Below are 24,146 nucleotides of genomic sequence, written 5' to 3' on the forward strand. Positions count from 1 at the left end.
GCTCTTGATGGTACATCTTGGTGATCTTAAACATGGCAATGTTTTGCCTGGTAGGGGAGGACATAGATCAAGATAGGCATCTGGATCCTAAGGACATTTTTCCAGAGAAGGAGTGATGTATGCAAAGCTCAGATGTGTGATAAAGCACATGGTTGAGTGCTAGGCAATGTAGAGGAGCTAGATTGGGACTAGCAGAGTATTAATAAAAATGGTCTTTGAGGGCTGGGGGTATATCTCAGTAGAGTGCTTGCCTTGGATGCATAAAGCTCTGGGTTTAATCTCCAGCACCACATAAAACTAACTAAATAAATAAAAGGTATTATTTTCATCTACAACTAAAAATATTTTTTAAAAAAATAAGAATGGCGTTTCATGACCAGCAGTCCTGGGCTTGGAGCCTGGAAGTGCCTCACACTGTATGGTTCTTGGCAGTTTCTTTACTCTCTCAGCATCAGTGTCCTCAGTAATAAAGTGGGTAATAAAAAGAGCACCTGTTTTTTATGGTGTAGTAAGGTTTTTGAGAGTGGTACAGAGAGAGCACCAAGAACAGTTGTTTTTGGTTAAGCTTATAATTATAACTTTCTTGGAGAAGTCAGCCTGGACAGAAGCCCATGAACTAGGAAGGGATGCATGGTATGGGCAGCATGGATTTATTCTGGGTTTTCAATATAGAGAGACAGGGCCAATTCATGCTATGGAAGGGTGGCCATGGCAGGGGCAGGTATGAGGAGGCACCAGCAGGTGTCTGGGTTGCAAGTGATCTGGGTGGGGTCTGGTGGCAAGAGGGATGGCCTAGCTCAGTGTCTGGGGACCACAGAAAGAGTCAGCTTGTGAGTCTAGCTGAGAGGACAGGACATGGGACAAAGTCAAGTCTTCCCTTCTAAGGAAAACTGAGCTGGCCTCTCTACCTAGGAGAGTAGAGAATCAGAGTGGCTGGAGTAAAGGAGGCAAAGAACAGAGGCAGGAAAGGAGGGAGAGAGGCAAGCGCAACATACAGGGCCTGGCAGACTTACTCCATATGCTGCTTGGTGAGAAACACAAATCAGATTGGGTCACTTTCCCTGGCTTCCCATGGCCCTCAAGCCAAAGACTCCTTGTTTGGATCTGCAGCCCTTTCTGGCTTGCTGTCCTACCATATCCATCTAGAGCTCCATGAATTGCTCTCCAGTCCCCAGATGTACCTTTGCTCCTGCCCCACATCTGCATTTGCTATTGCCTGTGCCCAGAGTGCCATTCCTTGCTCCTTATTCTGCTCTGCAAACACCTATGCATTTCCAAAATCTGGCCTGGCAGCCACACCCCAACACACATGACTGCTGGAGCCTCCTTTGTCCCTAGCACACCATCCCCTACTATATTGTATCTGTCACCCGGTGCTAACCAGGTCCAAATATATGCCTCCAGCTTCCCACACAGGTCTTTGCTGGGCCTGGAATTTCAGAAGTACTGGCCAAACAGAACTTTCCACTTCAAAACAGTGGAGACCTGCTGTAGTTTTAAGTTTGCCTGTTCGCTCTGTGTTGCTCACAGTATTTCCTCAGACCTAGTATTCTAAGAAGTGGCAGGCCTGAGTAATGCTTAGAGAACAGGCAAAGCTGTGGTATAAAAGAGTTCTGGTTTGGGGAGCCTGGGTGGGGTAGAAAGGAAGAAGCAAGGAAAGACACCCAGCTCCTTTCCCTTACCCCGGTGCAGAGATGTTCCTTCCTTCTTACTCTGGGTCTGTACTGCCGAGGGTCCAGTGTCCCACTGCCCTGCCCATCCCCATTGGACATTAGTGTAACTCAGCCTGTCCTCCGTCCTAGGCTTCAGTTCCTGGAAAACTATTCAGTACAGTCCTCAACTAATTTACACTAGTATGTGAATGATGGATGGCAGCCTTCTTATCTAAAGACTACACCTAAATGATTCTTAACCTAGGGGCCTAAGAGCAGTTGATGTGGTGGGGATACCTTGGGAGGTTATGCCAGGAAATACTTGGCTCCAGCCAATGCTTCCTGTTCCATTATATGGATATATATGAAAAGTTACTGAAAATTCTGTACTTTTCATGTGTGATGACTTGGTGTGTGAATGCAGTATTGTGTGTGTGTGTGTGTGTGTGTGTGTGAGAGAGAGAGAGAGAGAGAAGGAGGGGGAGTCACACATCAGTGTACTGGGCCTGTGCCTGTATTCACTGGCCAATTATGTTTGAGTATGGATACACACAGATTGAGAGTATATAGTACAGGTGTGCTCACACAGCATCTCCCAGCCCTACTGTGTAAACCAGGTGTGCATCCAAGCTGTATTCAGCTTTGTGCATGCCAACTGTATACAGTTTTGTGACAGCCTTGCCTGTCTCAGCCAGCTTCTCTGGCCTATGTTTGGTTTGTAGGACAGTGGCGGGGCCCGGAGATCTGTGATCGGAGGGAGCCCTCAATTGCTTACCCACTACTATGATGATGCCCGGACCATGTACCAGGTGTTTCGCCGTGGGCTTAGTATCTCAGGTGAGAAGGGCTGTGGCAGGCATTGGGTGGGTATAAAAGTGGACAAGGAACCATGGTAACAGGCATATGGGCAGGTCAGCAGGGCCCAGGTTCATCAGAGAAGCCATTCCTAGCCCTCCTTTACCAGTCAGAAAAGCAACTGCATTACATGGCCAAGGGCTGACCTTAGCTTTTTTCAGCCCTTAGGATTCCCTGACTTTAGGCTCCGCACTGTATACACCATATTGTCAGCCCCTTGTGAGCCTTGAGCTGTCAGACTACTAACTGGCATGATTCTAAGCTTGAGCCTCTGAGATGTCTGGGTGACACAAGAGTATGAGGCAAAGGGGGACTGTCACAGAGAGGCAGCCTGTCACCTTTTCCTTGCCCCAGGTATCTGGGTCTTTTTGGATCTGTAGTATAGACGGTCACACAAGTTATGGTAGGGACAGTTATTGTATCAGTCCCATTCCTGGGCCTCCCTGCTCTCTGAGAGATGCCATGTTCACATGCTTTATGTCCTTCTGGGTTAGGAAGCTAGGGGAACATTCATGGCCCGTGGATACCCACAGTGTGGGATGTCCATCCAGGTGCCTGATAGGCAGGGGTAGCATACCCACCCTGCCTCTGCCCTTGCACAAGACCTGCTTGTCTCTGCAGGGAATGGGCCCTGCCTCGGCTTCAGGAAGCCCAAGCAGCCTTACCAGTGGCTATCCTACCAGGAGGTGAGTGACAAAAGACAGGCCCCACCCTGTCTTCATGCAGAACTGGCACTTGGAGGGAGGGGCTTGTGGGCACCTTGCTGGGTTCTATAGGGTCATTTTTTATTTCTCTGGCCTGTAATAGCCTTGAGGGACTTTGGGTCTACCTGGGCAGGGAGTCAGGGAGGTCTGTTAGACCTATAGGAATCCCACCTGGGGGTCTCCCAGCTCCGAAGAGCCTTCGTTTGCCCATGTCCTCCCCGCATCTGTGTGCAGGTGGCTAATAGGGCTGAATTTCTGGGATCCGGACTTCTCCAGCACAACTGTAAAGCAAGTACAGATCAGTTTATTGGTGTTTTTGCACAAAATCGACCAGAGGTGAGTATCTGTCCTGACTGGTCTTTCTGTCTTAGCGGAGTAGGGGTTGGGCACTACATGGAATAATTCTGCTCCCACAATTTGTAGGACTAGGGTCAAGAAAATAAAAGGGAGACCTTAACACCATCCTCTATACCCCACCCCTAGCTCTGTTCCTCATCAGGAGCAGATACCCAGCAGAACTTCATCCATACCACTTCCAGACCCACAAACAGCTGTCCCTTGAGCCAAGGGAGAGGAAAGTCATGGTGAAAAGGTGCATGCATGTCCTGGAAATGGACCTTGGGCTGTTTGGACATGAAATCCAGGAGTTAATAGAATTCCATGGGTAAAGCATGGTCTAGAAGGCTGTGGGTGGGCAACCACAACCTCTCAGCCTTGTGGACTCCTTGCTGTTCAGAGTGTCAGGTATAGGGCCTAGAGCAGGCACTCTGGCTGCCTGGTTGGAAGGCAGTACCACCCTCTTAGCTCCTTTCCCCCCATCCTGACCTCTTGTTTCCATAGTGGATCATTGCAGAGCTGGCTTGCTACACATATTCCATGGTGGTGGTGCCACTTTATGACACCTTAGGCCCTGGTGCTATCCGCTACATCATCAATACAGGTGAGCCCTACTGCCACCCACTTCCACCATAGGCAGCTGGTCCCCAGTCTCTCAGGTTATGCCAATTGTTTCACATTCATAGGAGGTCCTTGCTTCTGCTCTCAGGAAACAATAGGGGCTTATACTTTGGCCCCTGAGTTGGCTTCCTGAGTCTCAGCTGGCCCCAGCTGGGCTTCACCTAAAGGTTCCTTGCACAGGGATGGAATGTCAATAAGAAGCCTCTGAACCAGCCTTTACACAAGGCTACAACCATTTCAGGTTCATGGCAGCTTGACATGGTTGCAGGAATGGGGGTAGGGTAAATAACACAGGTAGACCTGGGATGATGGGGGCTGAGTCTGAAGCAAAGGAAAGCTTGGAGTCTGCTAGTTGGGAAGTCTGGAGATTCCTGGGCCTTCTTCCCTTGGTTATACTCAGGACCCATGGCATGTTCCTTTGCACACAACACATGGCCCCCACAGCCTGTCTTGAATATTTATTTATTTATACAAGCTCTGGTATAAACAGCCCATGGTGCTGCTGTTTGGCATGTGTTGCTCATAGTCATAGTTTGCACCCCCATAGCCTGACTCTCCTTGATGGTCCCCACAGCGGACATCAGCACCGTGATCATGGATAAACCTCAGAAAGCTGTGCTTCTACTAGAGCATGTGGAGAGGAAGGATACTCCAGGGCTAAAGTTGATCATCCTGATGGAGCCGTTTGAGGAAGCCCTGAAAGAGAGAGGGCAGAAGTGCGGGGTGGTCATCAAGTCCATGCAAGCTGTGGAGGTGAGAATCTGCTTCTGGTTGTTTGCTGAGCCATAGATGGCTAGTCACTGAGTCAGAGCTACTGGTCATCTGCCCCTTTCATGTGCTGGGTGGCTGTTTTAGGTGTGTGTTGAGACAGGCCGGGCTTTGCAAGGGCTGGTAGAGGGAGGCCTGGATAAGCCACAGAGAAGACACTATGGCTGGCATAGTTAATGTCACCAGGCACCACCAGGTGATGATGGTCGCCAACATGAGAAGCACTTGCACAGGCTCTGGAGCTTCCTCACTTCTAGCTAGTGTCAGCCTGTGTGTGTCTGAGGATAGACTTGAGTTCCAGGACTCATTGGGACTCAGATCCTCAGCAGCCTTCAGAACTGGCCTCCAGGATCTCAGGCACTGCTCAACTGACTTCTACTGTGCTCTTGGATCCAGGGCCCTGGGGCCTCCTGTCCTGCCTTTCTTGTCTGCTGCTCCTTGTATCCATATGCCTGTGCACTTGAACTCCTTCATGACTTTAGCAGCCACAGTTGCATTGGCAACTCCCACCTGTTGCCCAGCATTGAATGCTCATTCAGAAGCCTACACCACCCAGCGACTCTGTCTCACACGTGTTCCTAGATGTACTGTGAGCATCTTAAGCCCAACATGTCCAAACCCATTGTCATGTTCATAATGCCTAACCTCTCCCCAGATCTTGGGCTCCCTGTCTGTATTGTATGGGGTGGGCCTAGAACCTCTAGGTAGTCTGCCTCTCTCCCAGGAGTTCCAGGCTAGACATATGTCTGAGGAGAGGCAACTCAGGTGGCATCTTCCACAGCAGCCCATGTTTAAGTACAGGATCTAAAACTCTGGGCTTGGTGCAAGAGCATGCCCAGATGCTGAATTTATTTTGTTCTGTTTTTAATTGATGAGAACTTGTATGTATTTAAACAGTATTTTCTTTTTTCAGGACTGTGGCCAAGCAAATCACCATGCTCCTGTGGTAAGCTAATCTATAAGCAGGTCTTTGTTGAGCAAGATGGTGGGTATGGTCTGTCTTCACAGAGCCCAGAGTAGAGAGGCCAGAGAAGCACCTCCATGTTAATATGCAAATCTTGTGCATAACTCAGGAACACCTCCTTGGGTGTCCAGGACTTCTGTAGGCTGAGGGTCCAGGGAGGGACCTGGAAGAAGTCCGATGTTTGGGGAGGGAGACAAAAGGGCAGCCAGGCCTGGGTACCCGTGGCTCTCTGGTGAGTTTTTCTTCGGGAAGTCTTGTTTTTTTCCCTTTGAATGTAGTGAACACACCAGAGAATGAATGGGCAGAAGTAGCAACAAAACCGAAAGTGAACCCCTGGATCAAGTGACCTGTGGCATCTACTGTCTTTGCTCATCTTTCCCTTGTGAACTTTTCTGTGTGCCATCTCCAAATGGTCCTGCCTGGGGTTAGATCATAGCCCAGTGCCCTCTGGGCTGGGCTATGAGGAAGTTTTCAGGGTTTCAGGTTCCAGGCCTCTCCCTCTAGCTCAGTCCTTCCTACTCCTCAAGCCACAGTGAGAGAGAGAGAGAGAGAGGGAGAGGGAGTCCTGAACAGGTCATAGCCCTGCTTCCCAGGACCCTGCACAGGTGGCCCTGGGTCTTTGCTCATCTCCCATGCACCAGGCTCCCCAGTCCTTCCACATACCCTATCTCTTATGTCTCTGTACTTATTCCCAGCTAGTTTTTCTCCCAGAATACATGGTCTTATTTTATCTGGAAAAATTCTGTTTGTCCTTCCATCTTAACTTATACATATCACCTCCTCTGGGAAGCCATCTCTCTGTGCAAATAGACTAGATGGGCTCCTGCTGGTGATCCCAGGACCATGTGCCCAATGCCAGGGAAGCACCTAATGCCGAGTAGTCCTGGGGATTTAATGGGTAACTCAATTCCTGAGCCACATGTTGTATTCCCAAGACTAATTGCAGGTATCTGGGAGAAAATGAGAAGGAAGGAGAGAACTGGGTGATACCCACTAAAAAGATGAGGGGTATTTGGTAGAGACCTGAATGTGACCACTGTAGCCCCACTCCATCTAAGAGAGCTGGGAAACAGCAGACCAGCTGTGAGGTTGGTGGGACAGATACATGTCCATCATGTAGCTTCTTTTCCCCTTTCCTGGGAGCTCAATTCCCTACTTTTCTAACTGCAGCACATGGGGGCACTCACACATGCCCAACACATACCCCCACCTGTATAACCCATATACACAGCACACATGTGAGGCTAGGTGGTGGAGGGATCCAGGCATCTTGGTCCCTGGTAGTTCCCACTCGGGTCTCCCTAAAACACTTCTCTTCTCATTCCTGCAGCCCCCACAACCTGATGACCTCTCCATTGTGTGTTTCACAAGTGGCACAACAGGTAAGCAGTGGTACCCAGATTACCAGCCATGGCCTCCTGCACCCTATATTGGCAGCCTGGCAGGTGATTTCAGGAATTCTGGTGCCCTCTGTGAGATGGGCTGAACATTGTCTTGTGGGTGGTTCCAGATGTTGGTCCCTCCTCCTGCTGCTGGTATCCAGCACCAGACGAGTCCGGAGTGGCCAAATGGAGAGATAGTGTGGACTGGGAGGTGTAGATGGGGTCCTTGGAATTTCCCATAGCTGAGCCAGTGAAGACTGGGACAGCTGGATTATGTGCTGGAGAAAGGACTTTTCTCATAGTTTCGTTTCTTTATGGGAAATAGCTCTTACCCCTCTGCTTCCTACCCGCACTTGGTCTATGTATCAGGGACTGAGGAAGGAGTCTGAGGATATCTAAGACTCCATCAAAGGATGTCTAAGAGGCTGAGTGTGAGTCCCATCCCCACCACTTTCCTAGAGTACTATGAACCAGTTACTTCTCTGCCATTACTGTTCCCAGTTTCTCACCTGTGAAGAGGGTCGTTAATAGTGCCAAGTAGGAGATGGGGGTGGCATGTGAAAGGGCAGACTGTCAGGAAGAGGACACAGTCTGTGCCTGGCACTGACAGAGTGGCACATGTATCAGCATGGGCAGAAGTAGTCAAGGAAGGCTTCCTGGGAGAGACAGAATATACATGAGGACCATGGCAAAGACATGGCACTTTGCAGTGTATAGTGCCCTGTCCACCCTGTCACTGTGCTGCTGGGGCCTCAGTACAGTTGGTGAATCAAACAAGTGACGACCAGGCCTGCTCTCAGGGGACACTACCAGCAAGAGGAGGTGACAGGACTTGTGCCCTGCTCCCTATCCAGAGTTGTTCTCATTGCTGTCACTCCATCTCATCTGATGACTTGGGAAGTCATTTGATTTGCTCTTGAATGGGTAAGGAGTTTCCAGCCTTGTATTTCTAGGACTGGCTCACCTTGATGACAGTTCTTAGGGGACAGTGAACTGAGGCTTCCCACACCTTCCACAGGAACAACCTCTAAGGCATTTGGCAGACCTTTGCAGGATTATCCACATCATTAGATCATGAGAAATTGGTTTTACTAAAAGGAGATGGATGTTTACCATTCGTTTAAGTGGGCTTAAAGATTTTCCATTGTACTCTACTAAATCCTTTCAGAAAAGAAATAGAGCCCTTACTCTTCAGAAGCTGACATCCAGAGCCAACCCCAGAACTCAAAAATGCCCTTCAGGTTTATGTTGCTTTTTAAATAGAGCTTTCTGAGGTCTTTTTGACATGAGTTTTACAGCATGAATTTTTGGTGACATGATTTTGAAGAGCAGGTCACTGCTGTGGCCTCTGGCTTTGGACCCCTGCCTTCTAAGTGTGCCTTCAGGCTTTCAATGGATACTTGGTCACAGGTATTGCCCCATATCTGGAAAGTACTTCATGATGCAGAACAGTGCTGTTGCCCCCTGGAGAGGGCACACCTCATGTCCAGTGTTTTCCAGACTGTGCATTCACTGTCTAAAGCCAAGGCACCCTACTCAAGCTCTCTGGTGGAAGCAGAATGTATGGGGCCTAGAAAATGGGCTGTGATTTAGTGTCCCAAGCCTCCTACTCAAATCTATGGCTGGTGCCAGGGCACAGCTGAAGCAGTAAGCAGACCTTTGGCCTGATAGCACCCAGTCTGGTCACGTACTTGGATTCCTTAGACTTCAGGCTAAGCCCGTGCTATGCTTCTTGTATCCATTCTCTTTGTCAGCACATCAGCCATGTGTGTCCTCAGTGTCACAGCCCAGCTACAGCTTCCCTTGCATGCCCAGTGTCCTGGCTCAGCCTCAGCCAGGGCTACATTGTTCTTTGAGTGGGGAAAGGTGGGAAATATAATCTAAACCTGATATTTGGCTCTTATTCCTCTGGTGGAATAATTCCAGGAAGATTTCCTTCCACCACATGGTGGACACCCTGTAGAATCAGCCAATGCTTGGAGCCCCTAGTCAGGCCAGGACAGTCTGCAAGGAAGTGAGAGATTATGCTTATTTTATCTAGCAAAGTCTGATGGGTGAGTATGTGGTTCGTTGTTCATTTCAAAATAACCACCAACTGGACAGAAATCTGACTCTGCTAAAAAAAAAAAAAAAAAAAAAAAAAAGATAATTTGTGGGTAAAACTACCCTTGAATGATAGTTATATTTTTATGAGTTAATATAACTTCTCTTCCCAGAGAAGAAAATATAATAGCCTTAGGAAACACACCCTTCTCAGTCTATATGTCTTTGGTACTGTTTTCTTATTTATGCATATTAATTTAATCATTTTTTGAAAACCCACTGTGCATCAGACCTGTTATTGGGGGCTGAGGACATGGGACATAGCCCTGCACTCATAAACTCACAATGCATATCAGCAGGCAGTTCCAGTACCATGTGGTCACTGCCCAAGGGTCTGCATCCTAGGCTATATAGGGTACCCAACTTCCGAGTCATCAGGATAGCAGGACACAAAGGATTCTCAGATCTAAGCAAGTTCTAAGAGATTGATAGCTGAAGAAGAAGAGAGGGAAGGGTGTTCCCAGCAAAGGACCCAGCATGCACAAAGGATCAGGAGCAAGATGGAAAATGTTGCTTTGAGTGAAGGTGGAGGGGGCCTGGAGCAAGGCCTGGGGACACTGGAGTTGGAGGTATAATGATGACATAGGCTTTCCAACTGAAAGAGCAGCTGAAGAGCCAGAGAAAAGATTCTGTCAGCGATGTCTGTGGCTGATTTACTCAGAGGATGTTGTCATAAAACCATCTGTTGGTGCTCCTGGTACTTCCTAGCACTCCTGCTGTATAACTTTAGAATTACCTGACCTCTCTTAAGCCTTGATTTTCTTGGGTATTAATCAAATACATTTAGTGCTTATGAGTGGAAGGCAGAAATGGACAGTAGTGCTAAGACAAAGTGCTAAGAAATGTGAGGCCTGAGTGGCAGTCCCTGTCACTGACTTCACACAAGAAAAAGGGAGAAACAGGAAAATCTGCCCCTGGATTCTGCAAAGTTGATTGTACTTAGATCCATGTTGAAAGATTTATTGCTGTTTCTCCATACCAGCAACTTGGAAAAACTTCTATATCATGTTTAAAGGAAATGCTGTCAGGGGCTGGGGAATTAGCTCAGTGTAAAGTGCCCCCTGGGCTCAATCTCCACTACCAAAAGTAACCATTTTTAAGTGAATAATTCAGGGACGTTTAATACAGTATTCTCTTAGTCTCTCCTCATTTAGCTCTTTTATTTCCTCCTTCTTGACAAGGGTTTCAAGATTAACATATTGGTTTATTTGATATTTCCTGTGTAACTTCTGCATGTGGTCTGGCCCCACACATTTGGCATTTCATGGCTATTACATCTGCTGCCTCAGTGAAAACATCTAATTTAACATCTTTTGTTCATGGATTATGTCCTGTGACCTTATAAAAGCCCTGTGAGATGGGAACTATTGTCCCTCTTATACAGGCAAGGAAACTATGAGAGGAGAAGTGGCTTAGTGTTGTCATGCTGGCTAGGATTTAAGCTCTGTCAGATCTGTCCAGTAGCGACATCAGGGTTGCATCCACATTGATATGAAATGGTGGCCACAATGGCCTCCCTCCCCGCGTGCTCTTTGCTGGGTCCCCACCTACCTCTACCCCCTGAATTATCTAGCAGTACCTGATTTCCTCAAGGGCCCTCAGGACCAAGTCCCACAAATCATAGTGGAAGGTTATCTGAAGACAAAGTAAGAACATCTATGTCCCATCTTTGCTGATGAGCAGGTGGCAGGGGCGGCCCAAACCCCAGAGACCTCCAGCCTGACCTGAGCCAGGTACCAGCTGTAGCAGGAAGTCCTCTGCCAGCAGAGATAGGTCAGGCCTAGAGAGCAGCATTGAGCACTGGAAGTCTGTGAGGGGACAGGAGAGGCGCAAAGCCTGTGCTCCCAGAAGGAAACAGGAGAAGATACAGAGCCTCAAGTAGTAAGCCCTTCAGGCTGAGGCACTCCATCTATGCAGTCGTGTCACCTGCCTCCTGGTGCCATGCCTCATAGCGGGCTCTGAAGGCCTATAGGATGGAGGTGCCTGGAGCAGCATTCAACTTCCTCAAACTCTGAGGTGGCTGAGGATGAAGGCCAGAGGCTTGGGTGGACAGGTGGTGTTGGGGACCGCTAACATGGGCACTATTTTCAAGGAGTGGCCCTTGAACTCCCAACTGACTCCTCTTCTTGCCTTCTATTTTCAGGGAACCCCAAAGGTGCGATGCTCACCCATGGGAACGTGGTGGCTGATTTCTCAGGCTTTCTGAAAGTGACAGAGGTGAATAAAGTAAATTTACTATACAGGTGTCTCTTGAGGACATCCTCAAATCAGTTTCATTGTTTTCTGCCCCCTGCCCCCCGATACAATCTGGGCTGCCTGCCATTCCCAGACATGAGTTTCTGTTCTCAATAGAGCAGACCCACTTTTAAAGCCCCTTTCAACCCCACTTTTAAAATCCCTTTCAAACACGGAATCAATCCATACCTGACAAACACTTAATTGATTTCTTTTTTAAATTTTTATTAGTTATTGATGGACCTTTATTCATTTATTTGTTTATATGTTTATGAGCCACACTCGAACCCAGTGCCTCACACATGCTAGGCAAGTGGCCTACCACTGAGCCACAACCCCAGCCCTTAATTGATTTCTAAGAGCACTAAGATATTGGAAAGAAAAGTTTGCAAACCTATTTTGCATTTTTAACCTCAAAAATTGAGATAGCTGTGCTTTTGAATGTGTACCTTTATTCAGCAAGTAGCCTGTATTAACTTGGTTTTCAAGTAGGTCAGGGTTTAATTCAGTCATTTTGTGTTTAATGACTACTAGAGTCTGAGAAACAACCACAACTGCCAATTTATAAGGCTGTACTTAAAGGTAAACCTAAAATCATAAAAGCTTGAGACCTTGGCCTGACGAAAGCATGTTAGTGTTTTATAACCAGCTAAGAAAGGAGAATCCCCAGCGTGGTGAGTATGCTCTGCAGTTTCCTTCAGGAGAAAGGATGGTGCCTTTTCATAGAAGTTAGGCCTTGTCTCCACTGTGGAGACATCTCTCTCCAGGTAATAGTATGGAGGCTGCCTATGCCCCAGTCACATACTTTGATAGACAACTGTGAGAGATGGTTGGTGACTGAGCCACATTCCCAGGGTTTGTCCAAACTGGTCCCAAAAGGCAACCCAGAAGAGCCAAGCAGTCCGGCAAAGGAAACCCTCCTTGTTCAGGCCCCCACCTGGTCAGAGCAGCCCCTGTCCCTACCCTTAGTCTCACCTGTGTTGGAGGGCTGCAGCAGGACCTGTCAGCGTTCCCCTTTAAGGCCTCGATCCCTGGTTGTGGCTTGAGAAGCCAGTTTCCGCCTCCTGGTTTGGACTTGGCCTTGTCTCCTCCTCTGTCCTGGGCTCTCTGGGCCCCTTTCTCTGAAAAAGGACTAGGAAGTGCTGACAAGCCAAGCCCCAGGGAGACTGGGTAAATGGGGTCTGGGGCAGATCCCACAGTTGTGGGGAGGAAAGGGAGAGAGCCAGGCTGGCGCCGACTGACTGCAAGTGAGATGCAGGCCCTTCCCTGCGGAGCCCAACTCTGCTGGTTTATGTGTGCTTCATTTGGCTCTTTGCTTCTGCAGATAACCTAGACCCACTGGCGCTGCGACCTAACACTTCGCTTCCTATGCTGCCCTGTCTCTCTCTCTCTCTTCTCTCTGCACCTTTCCTCCCTCCCCCACCACCCTCTCATTTTCTCTCTCATATATCACTCTGTCTTCACACCCTCCATTCCCTTCCCTTCCCTCCCTCCCTGTTCGCCCCTCCAGGACCATTTCTCTTTAATGTTTTATGACTCTCTTGTTGTCTTCCTGTCAGTGTTTCTTTCCTTTCTGTCTCCCATGCCCGTCACCTGCAGAAAGTGATCTTTCCGAGACAGGACGATGTGCTCATCTCCTTCCTGCCTCTGGCTCACATGTTTGAGAGAGTAATCCAGGTAAGACGCCCACCTGACTGACTGGGATTTGCCTGGGCTCCTTCTGTTTTCTTGCAGAGTCAGTGGGCTCCCACTTGTGCGGATGTGCACTTTTCCTATTTGCCTTTAGCACACATGTTTGAGCGAATGGTGCAGGTAAGGCCCTGGCATTAGAGAGGCACAACCCATGCCTAGAACCCATAACCCTAGCAGGATGTCATTTGTCACTGGTGTTATGAAGTAGGACCAAAAAGCCCTATGCTCAGAAGGTACCACAGGGGTCAGAAGGGTCCAAGAACCTTGGTCACCCTATCAGTTCTCTAGGGAAGACCCAAGCTCATAACATCTGCTCTGAGAACATTGCAACTTTGCAGACATTTGCTTTACCATCCAAGCTCTGTGTCGTACCACTCCATGTATGGCCAGCACACTCCTGTTTCACGACTCTCATAACTCTCAAATTCCTAAAAGAGAGAACAAGCTGTAAAGAATCAAACTGTCACAGCTCCTCAGGCTGCAGATGGGGACTGGTATTAGCTTGAGTCTGAGTCAGGCCTGTAGGGGTAAAGAGAGTGAGGGTAGGAAACCATATGTGATTTAGGGACAAAGCATTCTCAATGCATGTGTCACTCAAGGTTCCAGCCTATAAATAAACTGCATCTTTTAATCCTTTCCGATTTTGCCTTGAGAGAGATCTGGCATAATAAGGCAAGCTTTCCAGCTTTCTTGGCCTGAATTAGAATGCCAGTAATTACTGTCAAGTAGTTTTTTAACCCCGGGTAAAGTGAGCTATGCATTTTTAACCTGTAAAGGGGGTGGTTAGGAATATTACCTCACTTGTAGGGTTGCTATAAGCATTAAAGACAGGAGCACATATAAGGACCCTAATGTGCTCTTAGTCCCACTAAGAAATAGTCAGACTCCCTCTTTACCCTCTCACCAAACAGCATCCATAGCCAACTCTAGCAGTAGCTCTAGTACCTGTGGGGATAACAAGTCCTTCCATCATTGCAGAGATATCCCTGGGAAAATCCGCATAGTCCAGGACCTGAAATAGACCCATTAATAAGCTATACATATCTCAAAAAGACCTAGTTTCCAGCATTGGACAGTGGGTGTGGGAGTAGGCATCCACGAAAATGGCTATTTTGGCATCTCCCCAAAGCTCAGAATCCCACTCCTCCTCCTGTGCCTTCTCCCTGCATCTGAGTGGGACTTAGTGTGAAGATATGGGATGGGGAAGTCATTCAGATAGCATTCTTTGTGTCTTGTGGCAGCAGCTAGAGCTGGGTTTGGGTTATGGGTGCCCTTTATGGAGTTTGGGATGCTCTGGATTGCGGCCAGTTGTGACCTGCCCATCCTAATGGACTCCTGTCCTCTAACTTCCAGTCTGTTGTCTACTGCCACGGAGGGCGCGTTGGCTTCTTCCAGGGAGACATCCGCCTTCTCTCAGATGACATGAAGGCTCTACGGCCCACCATCTTCCCTGTGGTCCCACGACTGCTGAACCGGATGTATGACAAGGTGAGCCCTGGGGGAGCCAGGCTGAGGTGCTGCTTATCTGCTTATCTAGACAGTCTGTCCTGAAAGAAGTTGCTTCTTTGCATGTATTCCCCAACTCTTTTTTTTGCTTTTCCTTCTTTAATTTTCTTCCTCTTCTCTAAAATCTTGGTTGGGAGGCATTATTTTAGGAAATTCCATTTCCACAAGATGCCCAGACTTTGGCAGAGTTAACCTTCAGCTTGATGTCACACATTCAGTGACCTTCTGCAGGGGTATCATGGAGCGTGGCTTTTCTGATGGCCAGTCTGGGCCTTCTTCCTTGGGGACATGTCTAGGGAAAGGCCTTCAGACCCTTACAGATGTTTGCAATGTGTGTTCCTCAGATCTTCAGCCAGGCAGACACTCCATTGAAGCGTTGGCTGCTGGAGTTTGCAGCCAGACGCAAGCAGGCGGAAGTCCGGAGTGGAATCATCAGGAATAATAGTATCTGGGATGAACTCTTCTTTAATAAGATTCAGGTAAGAAATGAGCAAGAATGACACCTGTGTCCAGTGGGTGATCTTACAAGAGAATTAAAGAAGTTCATCCCAGGAACCTATAATCTTATAGAATAATAACTCATGAAATAAAAGTTTATCTTACAATTAAAATTTTAAATGACCCATGGTTAAGTAGTTCTCTTGACCTCCACAGGCATCAGGGTAACCTTGCCCTTGGATAGTCTAGTATGCTTGATACTGCTCCATCAAGATGCTTCTAGAGTCTGAAGATTCTCTTGCCTTTCAGTGTCACCCTGGCCCCATGGGTTTTTCAGCAGCACCAGGTTCTAGCTAGATGCTCAGGAATATTCTTTTCCTTTCCTGTTTCGTGTCCCTTCATCCTCTCCAAACCAGTCCAATCCAGAATTGCACATTTATGTATGTTTGTATGAAGCCTTCCAGCTCTGTATTACCCAAGGAATCTCTAGCTAATTAGTAGAATTACTCATTTTTTTTTGCTATTCTATTTTTAGCTATGAAAATTAATATTTAAACTCTCTTGGCTCAACTTACAGAAACAAAGTGTTTCAAGTGTTTTTTGTCCTCTGTAGTGCATAGTAAATAAAGCATTGTATTGATTTATACATGAAAAAAAGATAATGTCATTAAAATGGATGTTGGAAGAAATTGCCCTAAGTAATTGTTTTGGTTGCTTATGAATGATGGAAGAGTGAGAGAGCAGCTGTATATTTTAAGGAAAGGAGAACCAGTATCATAGAATGCCACACAGACTAGTAACACTTATCTTAATAAACAAAAGAGTTGATCAAGGACCTACGGGTTTAGCACAGTGTTAGAGTTGTTGCCTAGCATGTGCAAGACTCTGGGTTCCATTCTCAGCCCCCTGCCAAAAACAATGTTTGGTTTTATCATGGGTTAAGTTGTGTAATTGATTGGGTGTATCATTTGCAAGGGGAAGGGACTTCATCAGTTCATGGTCTTCTCTTTGTTCAAAATCCTAGCATCCAGTAGAATATTGGACCTGAATGAGGTCCACATGGGCAGCACACTATCTCAGGTATCACAAATGTTGGCAGATTCTTCCCTCTTCCCACAGGCCAGTCTTGGTGGATGTGTTCGGATGATTGTTACTGGAGCAGCCCCTGCATCACCAACAGTCCTGGGATTTCTCCGGGCAGCTCTCGGGTGCCAGGTATTGCCTTGCATGTCCTTACATGGGGGCAGAGGGATGTGCATCAGGGATGAGATCTATTTTACCCTCTACTATACAGAAAAAAATCCCAGGAACAAGATTTGTGGGATAGATCTCCCTTTTCCAAGGATGCAGAAAAATCCCAGAGCCAATTAAAACCAGGATACCCTTGCCCCATTCTGGAAACACATATGTATGCACTCTGAAAAATTCCTTTCCCTGAGCCCTTGGAAGGTTTTTGCAAAGGACAAAGGGATCAGATAAACTATGTATGAATCATCAATGTGCCAGAGAAGCTGTACCCCACCTATACCAATCTCTGTATTCTCTAGCTCACAAAATATCTTCCCAGTGTCTTAGAGGAGCACAAGAGTGGGGATGAAAACCCAATTTTATGTTATTTGATTCAGTGGTTTTGTTATATCTAAAAATTTACTTCTTCATTTGTCCATTCGATTAGTATTTATTAATTTATTACATATGCAGGGTATTGTAACATGGTGGCTGATGGGTTTCAAGTCAAGTAAATATGTCTGTTTCATAATTGTGCATGACTATATACTTGTGCTTTAGAAGCCGCACGGTTCTTATACTATCCTCCTATTCCACATGGCATTGGACCTGTTCTAAAGGCAGGCTTTCCCATGTGGTGTATTCTTACAAACAAGAAGGGCTCTGGAGGTGAAGATCTTACAAAGACAAAATTAAACATGGAGTGAATTCTGAAATGTGTATCTCTAATGCCCATTTATCCAAATAAAAAATAGAGTCAATATTTGGAAACAGGCCAGAAATCTTTATCCCAGTCTACATAACATTAACTACTAAGTGTCTGTGAAAAAAAGTAGCACTATTTTTAAGCAAATGAGGCTATGATTGTTGTCTATATTCAGCTTTCCCTGGAATTTCCTGCCTCTAGAGCACCTTCCCTTGACCTTCCTTACCAGGAAGCAGCCCAATGGTCAGTGGGATGTTAGCTGACTAAAAAGGGCAGCCAGTCAGTTCTGGGAGGGTGTGTGCCCACAGTGATTTTCAAGTTTTTCTTGAAGGTCTATGAAGGTTATGGCCAAACTGAGTGTACTGCTGGATGCACCTTCACCACACCCGGGGACTGGACTTCAGGTAGGATGGGCTAGAGGTGTGGGAACAGCTTGCAGGCCACTGTTACGAAAACAGCAGGATCTAAAACTCCCTCCTGGAAATTGAGTTTGCATGAGTCATTTAGGGAAAAAAATTAAAAGGAATAGAAGAAAAACATTGATGATGCTTATGTACAAGTTGTGATGTTATGGGTCTGTTTTCTTTGTTGTGAATTTTTTTTTGTGTTTTCCTATTGTTTTTATATTTTCCCATTTCCTTCATAGAAGAATAGACCAGAAGATTACGATTCTAGGTGGAAAAATGCTTATAGTATCATTGTATTTGATTTTATGAATTCTAAATATCACACAACCTTGCTTGAAGTCATTTCAGAACTAGGTTTTAGAATAAAAGAAGGCTATGAATTGGATATAACTTGTAAAGGAGAAGCATGTTTATAGTGAACATGCTCTCTCTCTCTCTCTCTCTCTCTCTCTCTCTCTCTCTCTATATATATATATATATATATATATATAATCTTTTTCTGGTACATTATAAGTATTCGTAATTACAGAATTCACTTGTCATTTATAATATACATACCATAAATCAATCAATCACATTCCCCAGTAAATTCCCTTTCCTTCTCCTCCTCCTCCTCCCTTCTTCTTATTGCTTGTTCTATTCTACTGATCTCCCTTCTATTGTGTGTGTGTGTATATATATACACACACACACACACATACACATGTATACATATATGCGTACGCATACATACACACACATGCCGCAGTCTGGCTGGGCACAAATCACTAGCCACTGAAGCAGGAACAAACTTTATTTTTAAACTGTAGGAAAACACTTCACACAGCTCCCGGGAATCGTCCTGAACGCCACGAGGCTTGTCCAGGAACCCCCAGCCGGAAATATCTCTCCCGGAAATCCCTCCTCCTGCACTTCCCCAACCAATGGGAACTCTCGGGGAATCCCCGGAAATCCCGCGGCAGAGGCGGATAGTAATGCCTCGCCTGTCAATCAGTACTGTTGGCAAAATGCCAGGGGCCATACAGACTCAGCCGTGGCTCTCAGCACACACACACACACACACACACACACACACACACACACAGGGATTGAACCCAGAGGCACTATATCACTGAGTGACATTACCAGTTCTTTTTATTTTTTGAGACAGGGTCTCACAAAGTTGTTGAGGTTCTTGCTAAGTTCCTGAGGCTGGTCTCAAATGTGTGATCCTCCTGCCTTAGCCTCCCAGCTCATTGAGATTATAGGCATGTGCCACTGTACATAGCTTATTAATATTTTATTTTTTTAAATGTTTTTTAGTTGTAGATGGACACAATACCTTTATTATTTGTTTTTAGTTTTATGTGGTGCCAGGGATTGAACCCAGTGCCTCACACATGCTAGGCAAGTATTCTACCACTGAGCCACAGCCACAGCCCCACAGCTTATTAATATTTTAATTGGTGCATTACAATTATATAAAAAAGTAGAATTCCTTGTGACATAATTAAACATGGACATAGCATAATTTGGTAGAGATTTTGTTCCCCAGTATTTCCCCATCTGCCTTCCCTTCTTCTCAACCTCCTTCCTCTGCTCTATTGGCCTTCCCTCTATTCTTCTGAGAGAGAACTGTTTCTTAAGAGTGCTTTTGGGAAATATGGTCTCCTAGGAAGCAGTGGTACCTTGATAAGGAGCAGTTCCCCTCCACACTCCCATTCTGAGGAGATTTGTCCCTCAGGTGTGTGGGTAGTAGGTCTGTGATAGGTAGCCCATCTATCCTTCACCAGATTTAGACCAGATACTGGAAGAAGCTGAAAAACAACAAATCTTCAGGATAACAACTTCCTCTGTGAGCCTAGGCCGCTGTTTGTGCCTGAGTTTGCTCAACTCCAAACTGGAAAGTGGGGATGATGTACATGCAAGAAAAATATGCTTATAAATACAACATTATTTTCAGAGTACCTTGAGATAGTCTGTAGAAACATGACAGGAGGATCCTAAACAAAATCATATGTAGCCAGTCCAAGTATTGGAAGTTTTATATATTTTTTATTCTGTCTCTTTAAACTCTAGCCAGATAAAGCCCATTTACAAAAAATATTTTTATTCGTTGTAGTTGGACACAATACCTTTATTTTATTTATTTTTATGTGGTGCCGAGGATCGAACCCAGCACCTCACACATGCTAGGCGAGCGCTCTACTGCTGAGCCACAACCCCAACCCCAAAGCTCATTTTTTATGGTTGTTCCTTAATCACTCTGTCAATGGCAAATCTTCAGGAATCATCTTTAGAGGTCCTGGCTCACTAATTTTTTTTCCTTATTGGACACATATTTTGTACTGGGGAATGAACCCAGTGGCGCTTAACCACTGAACCACATTTTCAGCCCCTTTTTATATTTTATTTAGAGACAGGATCTTGCTAAGTTACTTAAGGACTCACTAAGTTGCTGAGGCTGGCTTTGAACTTACTATCCTCCTGCCTCTTCCTCTGAAGCTGTTGGGATTACAGGCATGCACCACCGCACCTAGCCAAAATGTTTGATTTTTTATTCCTTTGTACCTTAAAAATCAATAAAGTTATTGGATATGAGGGAGTTTGATATCTTTGTATAGTACTGTAAAAGGTTCAGCGGCCTTTCTTTTAAAAGAGAAACCAAAGTGTCACTGCTTGTTTTTCATAGACTAGTTTACTTTTCTTTCAGGACCTTGGCTAGCACCTGCCGTAAAAATCCTTCAACTTAAAACCACAAACAATGACTAGAAAATAACAGATACAATTAGGTGGTTGGAGTATATATAAGACCAAGAAAATCTGGTATCTCCCCACCCTAAGAGGGTGAGTTACCTCATTCCAGTTGTCTCTTCCCTTTTTTTTCAAAGCGTCATGTGTAGACCAGCAGCAGCAACATCACTCACCATGGTGCCTTTAAGAGTTGTAGAGTCTCATGCCTCAACCCAGACCTACTGAGTCAGAACCCACAATTTAACAAAATTGCTAGGTCCTTTCTATGCACCAATAAACAGGTTAGTGGCTAGAGGAAAAACAATGATAGTTGTATTGTATAATCCCCAAACCAAGATGCGTGATCTGACAATGTGGACAATGTTTTAATGTGGACACTACTGTAAAAGCTCCTGACTCCCTCCATTCCCAGGCTCCTGTGCAGGTTGGTGCTAGACCAGGTGTGCCTTTTTCTCTCTTTTAAGAATCAAATGTAAAATGAAGTTCCAGGTGGAGGTTGGCCTTTGCTTTCTCCAGAACTTTGTTTTATCATCAGTGCTTGCCTGTGACAAATACCTTTCTAAAGCTGCTTTGTTTCGATCCATAATTCCCCACTTTGACCACTTAGGAGTTTTACAGCCAAGTGGAGCATTTTCAGTGCTGAATCGGATCTGAACACTGATAAGTGCCATCTTACTCTGGTGTTCTAGGGCATGTGGGGGCACCTCTGCCCTGCAATCATATCAAGCTTGTTGATGTGGAGGAGCTGAACTATTGGACCTACAAAGGAGAGGGAGAGGTAAACTTAAGGATATAGCCATTTATGTCTGTGAGTAAAAACAAGCAAATAAAAACAATAGGAATGAAATTATTTTCCTTTCACCTTGTGTATACAGTCATTGTAATTGATTAATTTGACTTCAAACAGGCCCCCTTGCTGGGACTGAGTAGGTCTAAATCAATATTTTGAACTCCCAAAATTTGTTTTAAAATCCCCTGGTTTTTTTTTCCTAACTGTGGCCTGGCCTGCTTCTGTGTAATCTGTCCCCAGAAGAAATGGCCATGTACCAGATGGGGTGGGTTGAGCTCTGTGCTTGCTCATTCCATGGGAGGGGTGGGAGAGCTGACTGCCTGGTAATGAAACAAGCATCTTTGGCAGAATCAGCCAATCATCAATATCTGTGATGATACCCCACTGAGTGTCACAAAGCAGCCTATGGTCAGGGCCAATGGGGCTCTTGCAGAAGAGATGGCAGAGGGAGAAGGGTAACCAGAACAGGGGGAAACATGGGGAGGACCCTGCTTGAGAGAAGACAAGGAACAGTTTAAAAGACAGAGAGAGCTGGCAAGTGTTCGGTGTCCAATGTTCCCATCACTGTGGTTTATACAGTGGTTTTCCTAGTGGGTAGCATTCCTCATTCTCCCTATGCCTGGTGACGGCTTCTCATTGTTGGCATTCATCATACTGTGGCTGAGAGAAGCCATGGCGTTTCGCCCCACAGATCTGTGTGAGAGGACCAAATGTGTTCAAAGGCTACTTGAAAGATCAGGACAGGACAAAGGAGGCCCTGGACAGTGACGGCTGGCTTCACACTGGAGACATTGGGAAATGGCTGCCGGTATGTGTGTTTAAAATCATGGCACTCCAAATGTTCTGGTGGTGGGAGGTTATGTGATCTGGAACCTTGAGGCAGAAATCTTCTGGAGTAGAAGAAGGGAGATGTCTGGGAGATCTGAGAAGTGCTTGGAGCGGAGAGGGAGGATGCCTCAGTTCCTCTGACTCTGCCAGCAGTTGCTCTTGTCACCTTGAGCAAAGCCCCATCCCTCTCTTGGGCTCCACAATGACACACTTATAGAAAAAGAGAGCAAGCCTTCATAGCATTGTTTGATCATGGTCCACAACTTCTATCCAAGTCAAATTTGCCTTGTTCTTTCATTGTTTAAACTGGAATAGTAACATTAGTTGCTGTTCTGAGGAACAAATGAAAATATCTATAAAGCACTTAGGACAATACCTGGTACATAGGAGATACTTTGATGGATGTTTTGACTAGTAGAAGGCTCTGCTGCCAACATGGAGAGCAGCCCAGTCAGGAAGGCTCTTCAGTGTCTGGAAAGTTTTCCTAAGGTTTGAACTGGACATTGAGAGGCATTAAATTTATCAGGCATATGAATGATATAGATTCCTGTCTGGACCCTGTGGACTGGCAGGCCAGTTTGCCCTTGCTTGGATCTATATGCTTCCCTTAAGAAACCCTCATGCCTGGGGCAGACAGGAATTTATGCCCAGTGTATGCTGTGGGCCAGGGACTCTGTTCAGGGACACATATTTTTCAGCATTATCCAGCCCGATGTGATGGGCATGAGCAGGGGAACATATACCTGGGGAAAGGCAGGGGAGGACAGGTGCCTATTGGACCCAAGTCTCAGAATAAGCCTTGATCTAAGATGAAAGCAAAGAGTGAGAAGCACAGGCTAGAGTAGAGATATGAGGAGGGGTATAAGGCAAACAGTTCCAACTGAAGGCCCACAGGTATGGGGGAAGAGAGGCCAATGGGTCCTGTTCACCTGCAGAGGGCAGACTGTCTCATCAGCTATGGAATTTCAGCCTTCAGGGGCTCTCGCTTGCATCCACACCTTCCAAAGCCCTGCACTTTATTTTATATTAGAAGGCTCTCAAAATTGTAAAAGTTCAAAGTCCCACAAAACTTAGATATGCTGCTGATGTCCTGAACTTGAATGAAACCACCCACCCCACAGGGCAGGTGAGAAGCAAGCGAATCAGTTCATGTGAAGCTCCATGCACTCCAACACAGCCTAAAACAGCAGGCAGGAGGCCTGTGAAGTCAGTTTCTAAAGTTTTTATTTTTAAATGATGGCTGAATTTTAATTAAAGTTGTTACTATAACAATTGAAATAAATATGTATTCTTTCTAAATTTCTCATGTAAGACAACCATGCATTCCTGGCACTTAACCATGATACAGTTTTCTTCATATTGTTTTTCTAAAAATTGTGTTTGGCCTTTCTACTTATACATTTGATTGGTCTGCAATTTTCCTTTTATATACAACTCTATTATGGTTTTTGAGAGTAGCCTGTAATTTCTTTTTATGTACAATTCTATTATGAGTTGATGAGTATTTTGACACATCCCTTTTCCTGTGTTTTGGAAGAGTATCTGCAAGGTTTGAATGTGCCATTCTTGACATTTGCTTTGGGGTGAGGTTGTAGCTTAGTGGCAGAGCACTTGACTAGCTCGAGTTAGGCACTGGGTTCAGTCCTTAGCATCACATAAAAATAAACAAATACAAGTTCTGAAACATTTTTTAAAAAATACATTTGCTTTCAGAAATCATTATTATTTTATAGCATTAGATAGATCAAGGAAGAGGTATAGTTTTCTAATTTAGAAAGACCTGAATTCAAGTCCTGATCCCCCTGCTTCCTAACTGTATGGCTTTGGGAGAGTTACCTGAACTGTCTGATCCTCATCTCACCTGGGAAACAAGAGTGACAACTCCCAGCTCATGGGGTGCAATGAGAACCAAAGAAACCAGTATAGGAAAAGCAATTGCTGTCCACCAGGGTTTTGAGCAAAACAGAGCCTGCTTATTTTTTGTCTTCTAGAGGTTGCTCTGGCTCTGTTAGCTCAAACAGATCGAGTGGGGACAGAGTATATGCAGAAGTCTGGTCAGGATGTGGTTTTGATGGGAGGAGGCAGTAGAGAAGAAAGGGATTTATGAGTAAGGATGGATGAGCCTGACAGCTAAAGATCCAGGAGAGGCAAATATCAAAGCCAGGTCCAGGTTTGGGGCTCGGTGGCTGGAACAGTTTT

At 45.8% G+C, this 24,146-nt stretch overlaps 1 protein-coding gene across 9 annotated transcripts in view; it reads left to right on the forward strand.

Annotated features, from left to right (window-relative positions):
* Acsl6 (acyl-CoA synthetase long chain family member 6) overlaps positions 1-24,146 on the forward strand; it is a 56,433-nt gene that overhangs the window by 18,074 nt on the left and 14,213 nt on the right. For 7 of the 9 annotated variants that reach the window (XR_011707562.1, XR_011707561.1, XM_027949590.2 and 4 more), the window contains 15 exons: positions 2,375-2,489; positions 3,129-3,193; positions 3,446-3,547; positions 4,052-4,151; positions 4,743-4,921; positions 5,850-5,882; positions 7,231-7,282; positions 11,529-11,602; positions 13,220-13,297; positions 14,666-14,800; positions 15,163-15,297; positions 16,376-16,471; positions 17,521-17,593; positions 21,019-21,107; positions 21,811-21,927. Coding sequence is in view for 7 of the 9 variants with exons in the window: in XM_027949590.2 (XP_027805391.2) it covers positions 2,375-2,489; positions 3,129-3,193; positions 3,446-3,547; positions 4,052-4,151; positions 4,743-4,921; positions 5,850-5,882; positions 7,231-7,282; positions 11,529-11,602; positions 13,220-13,297; positions 14,666-14,800; positions 15,163-15,297; positions 16,376-16,471; positions 17,521-17,593; positions 21,019-21,107; positions 21,811-21,927 (1,443 nt within the window). In the remaining 2 variants the exon portion in view is untranslated. Of the gene's footprint in view, positions 1-2,374; positions 2,490-3,128; positions 3,194-3,445; positions 3,548-4,051; positions 4,152-4,742; positions 4,922-5,849; positions 5,883-7,230; positions 7,283-11,528; positions 11,603-13,219; positions 13,298-13,354; positions 13,433-14,665; positions 14,801-15,162; positions 15,298-16,375; positions 16,472-17,520; positions 17,594-21,018; positions 21,108-21,810; positions 21,928-24,146 lie in introns of all 9 variants that reach the window. The other 2 variants (XM_027949591.2, XM_071612116.1) reach the window with 2 other exon arrangements.

This window comes from Marmota flaviventris, chromosome 5 (genome assembly GCF_047511675.1).
Source record: "Marmota flaviventris isolate mMarFla1 chromosome 5, mMarFla1.hap1, whole genome shotgun sequence".
In the NCBI taxonomy this organism is placed as follows: domain Eukaryota; kingdom Metazoa; phylum Chordata; class Mammalia; order Rodentia; family Sciuridae; genus Marmota; species Marmota flaviventris.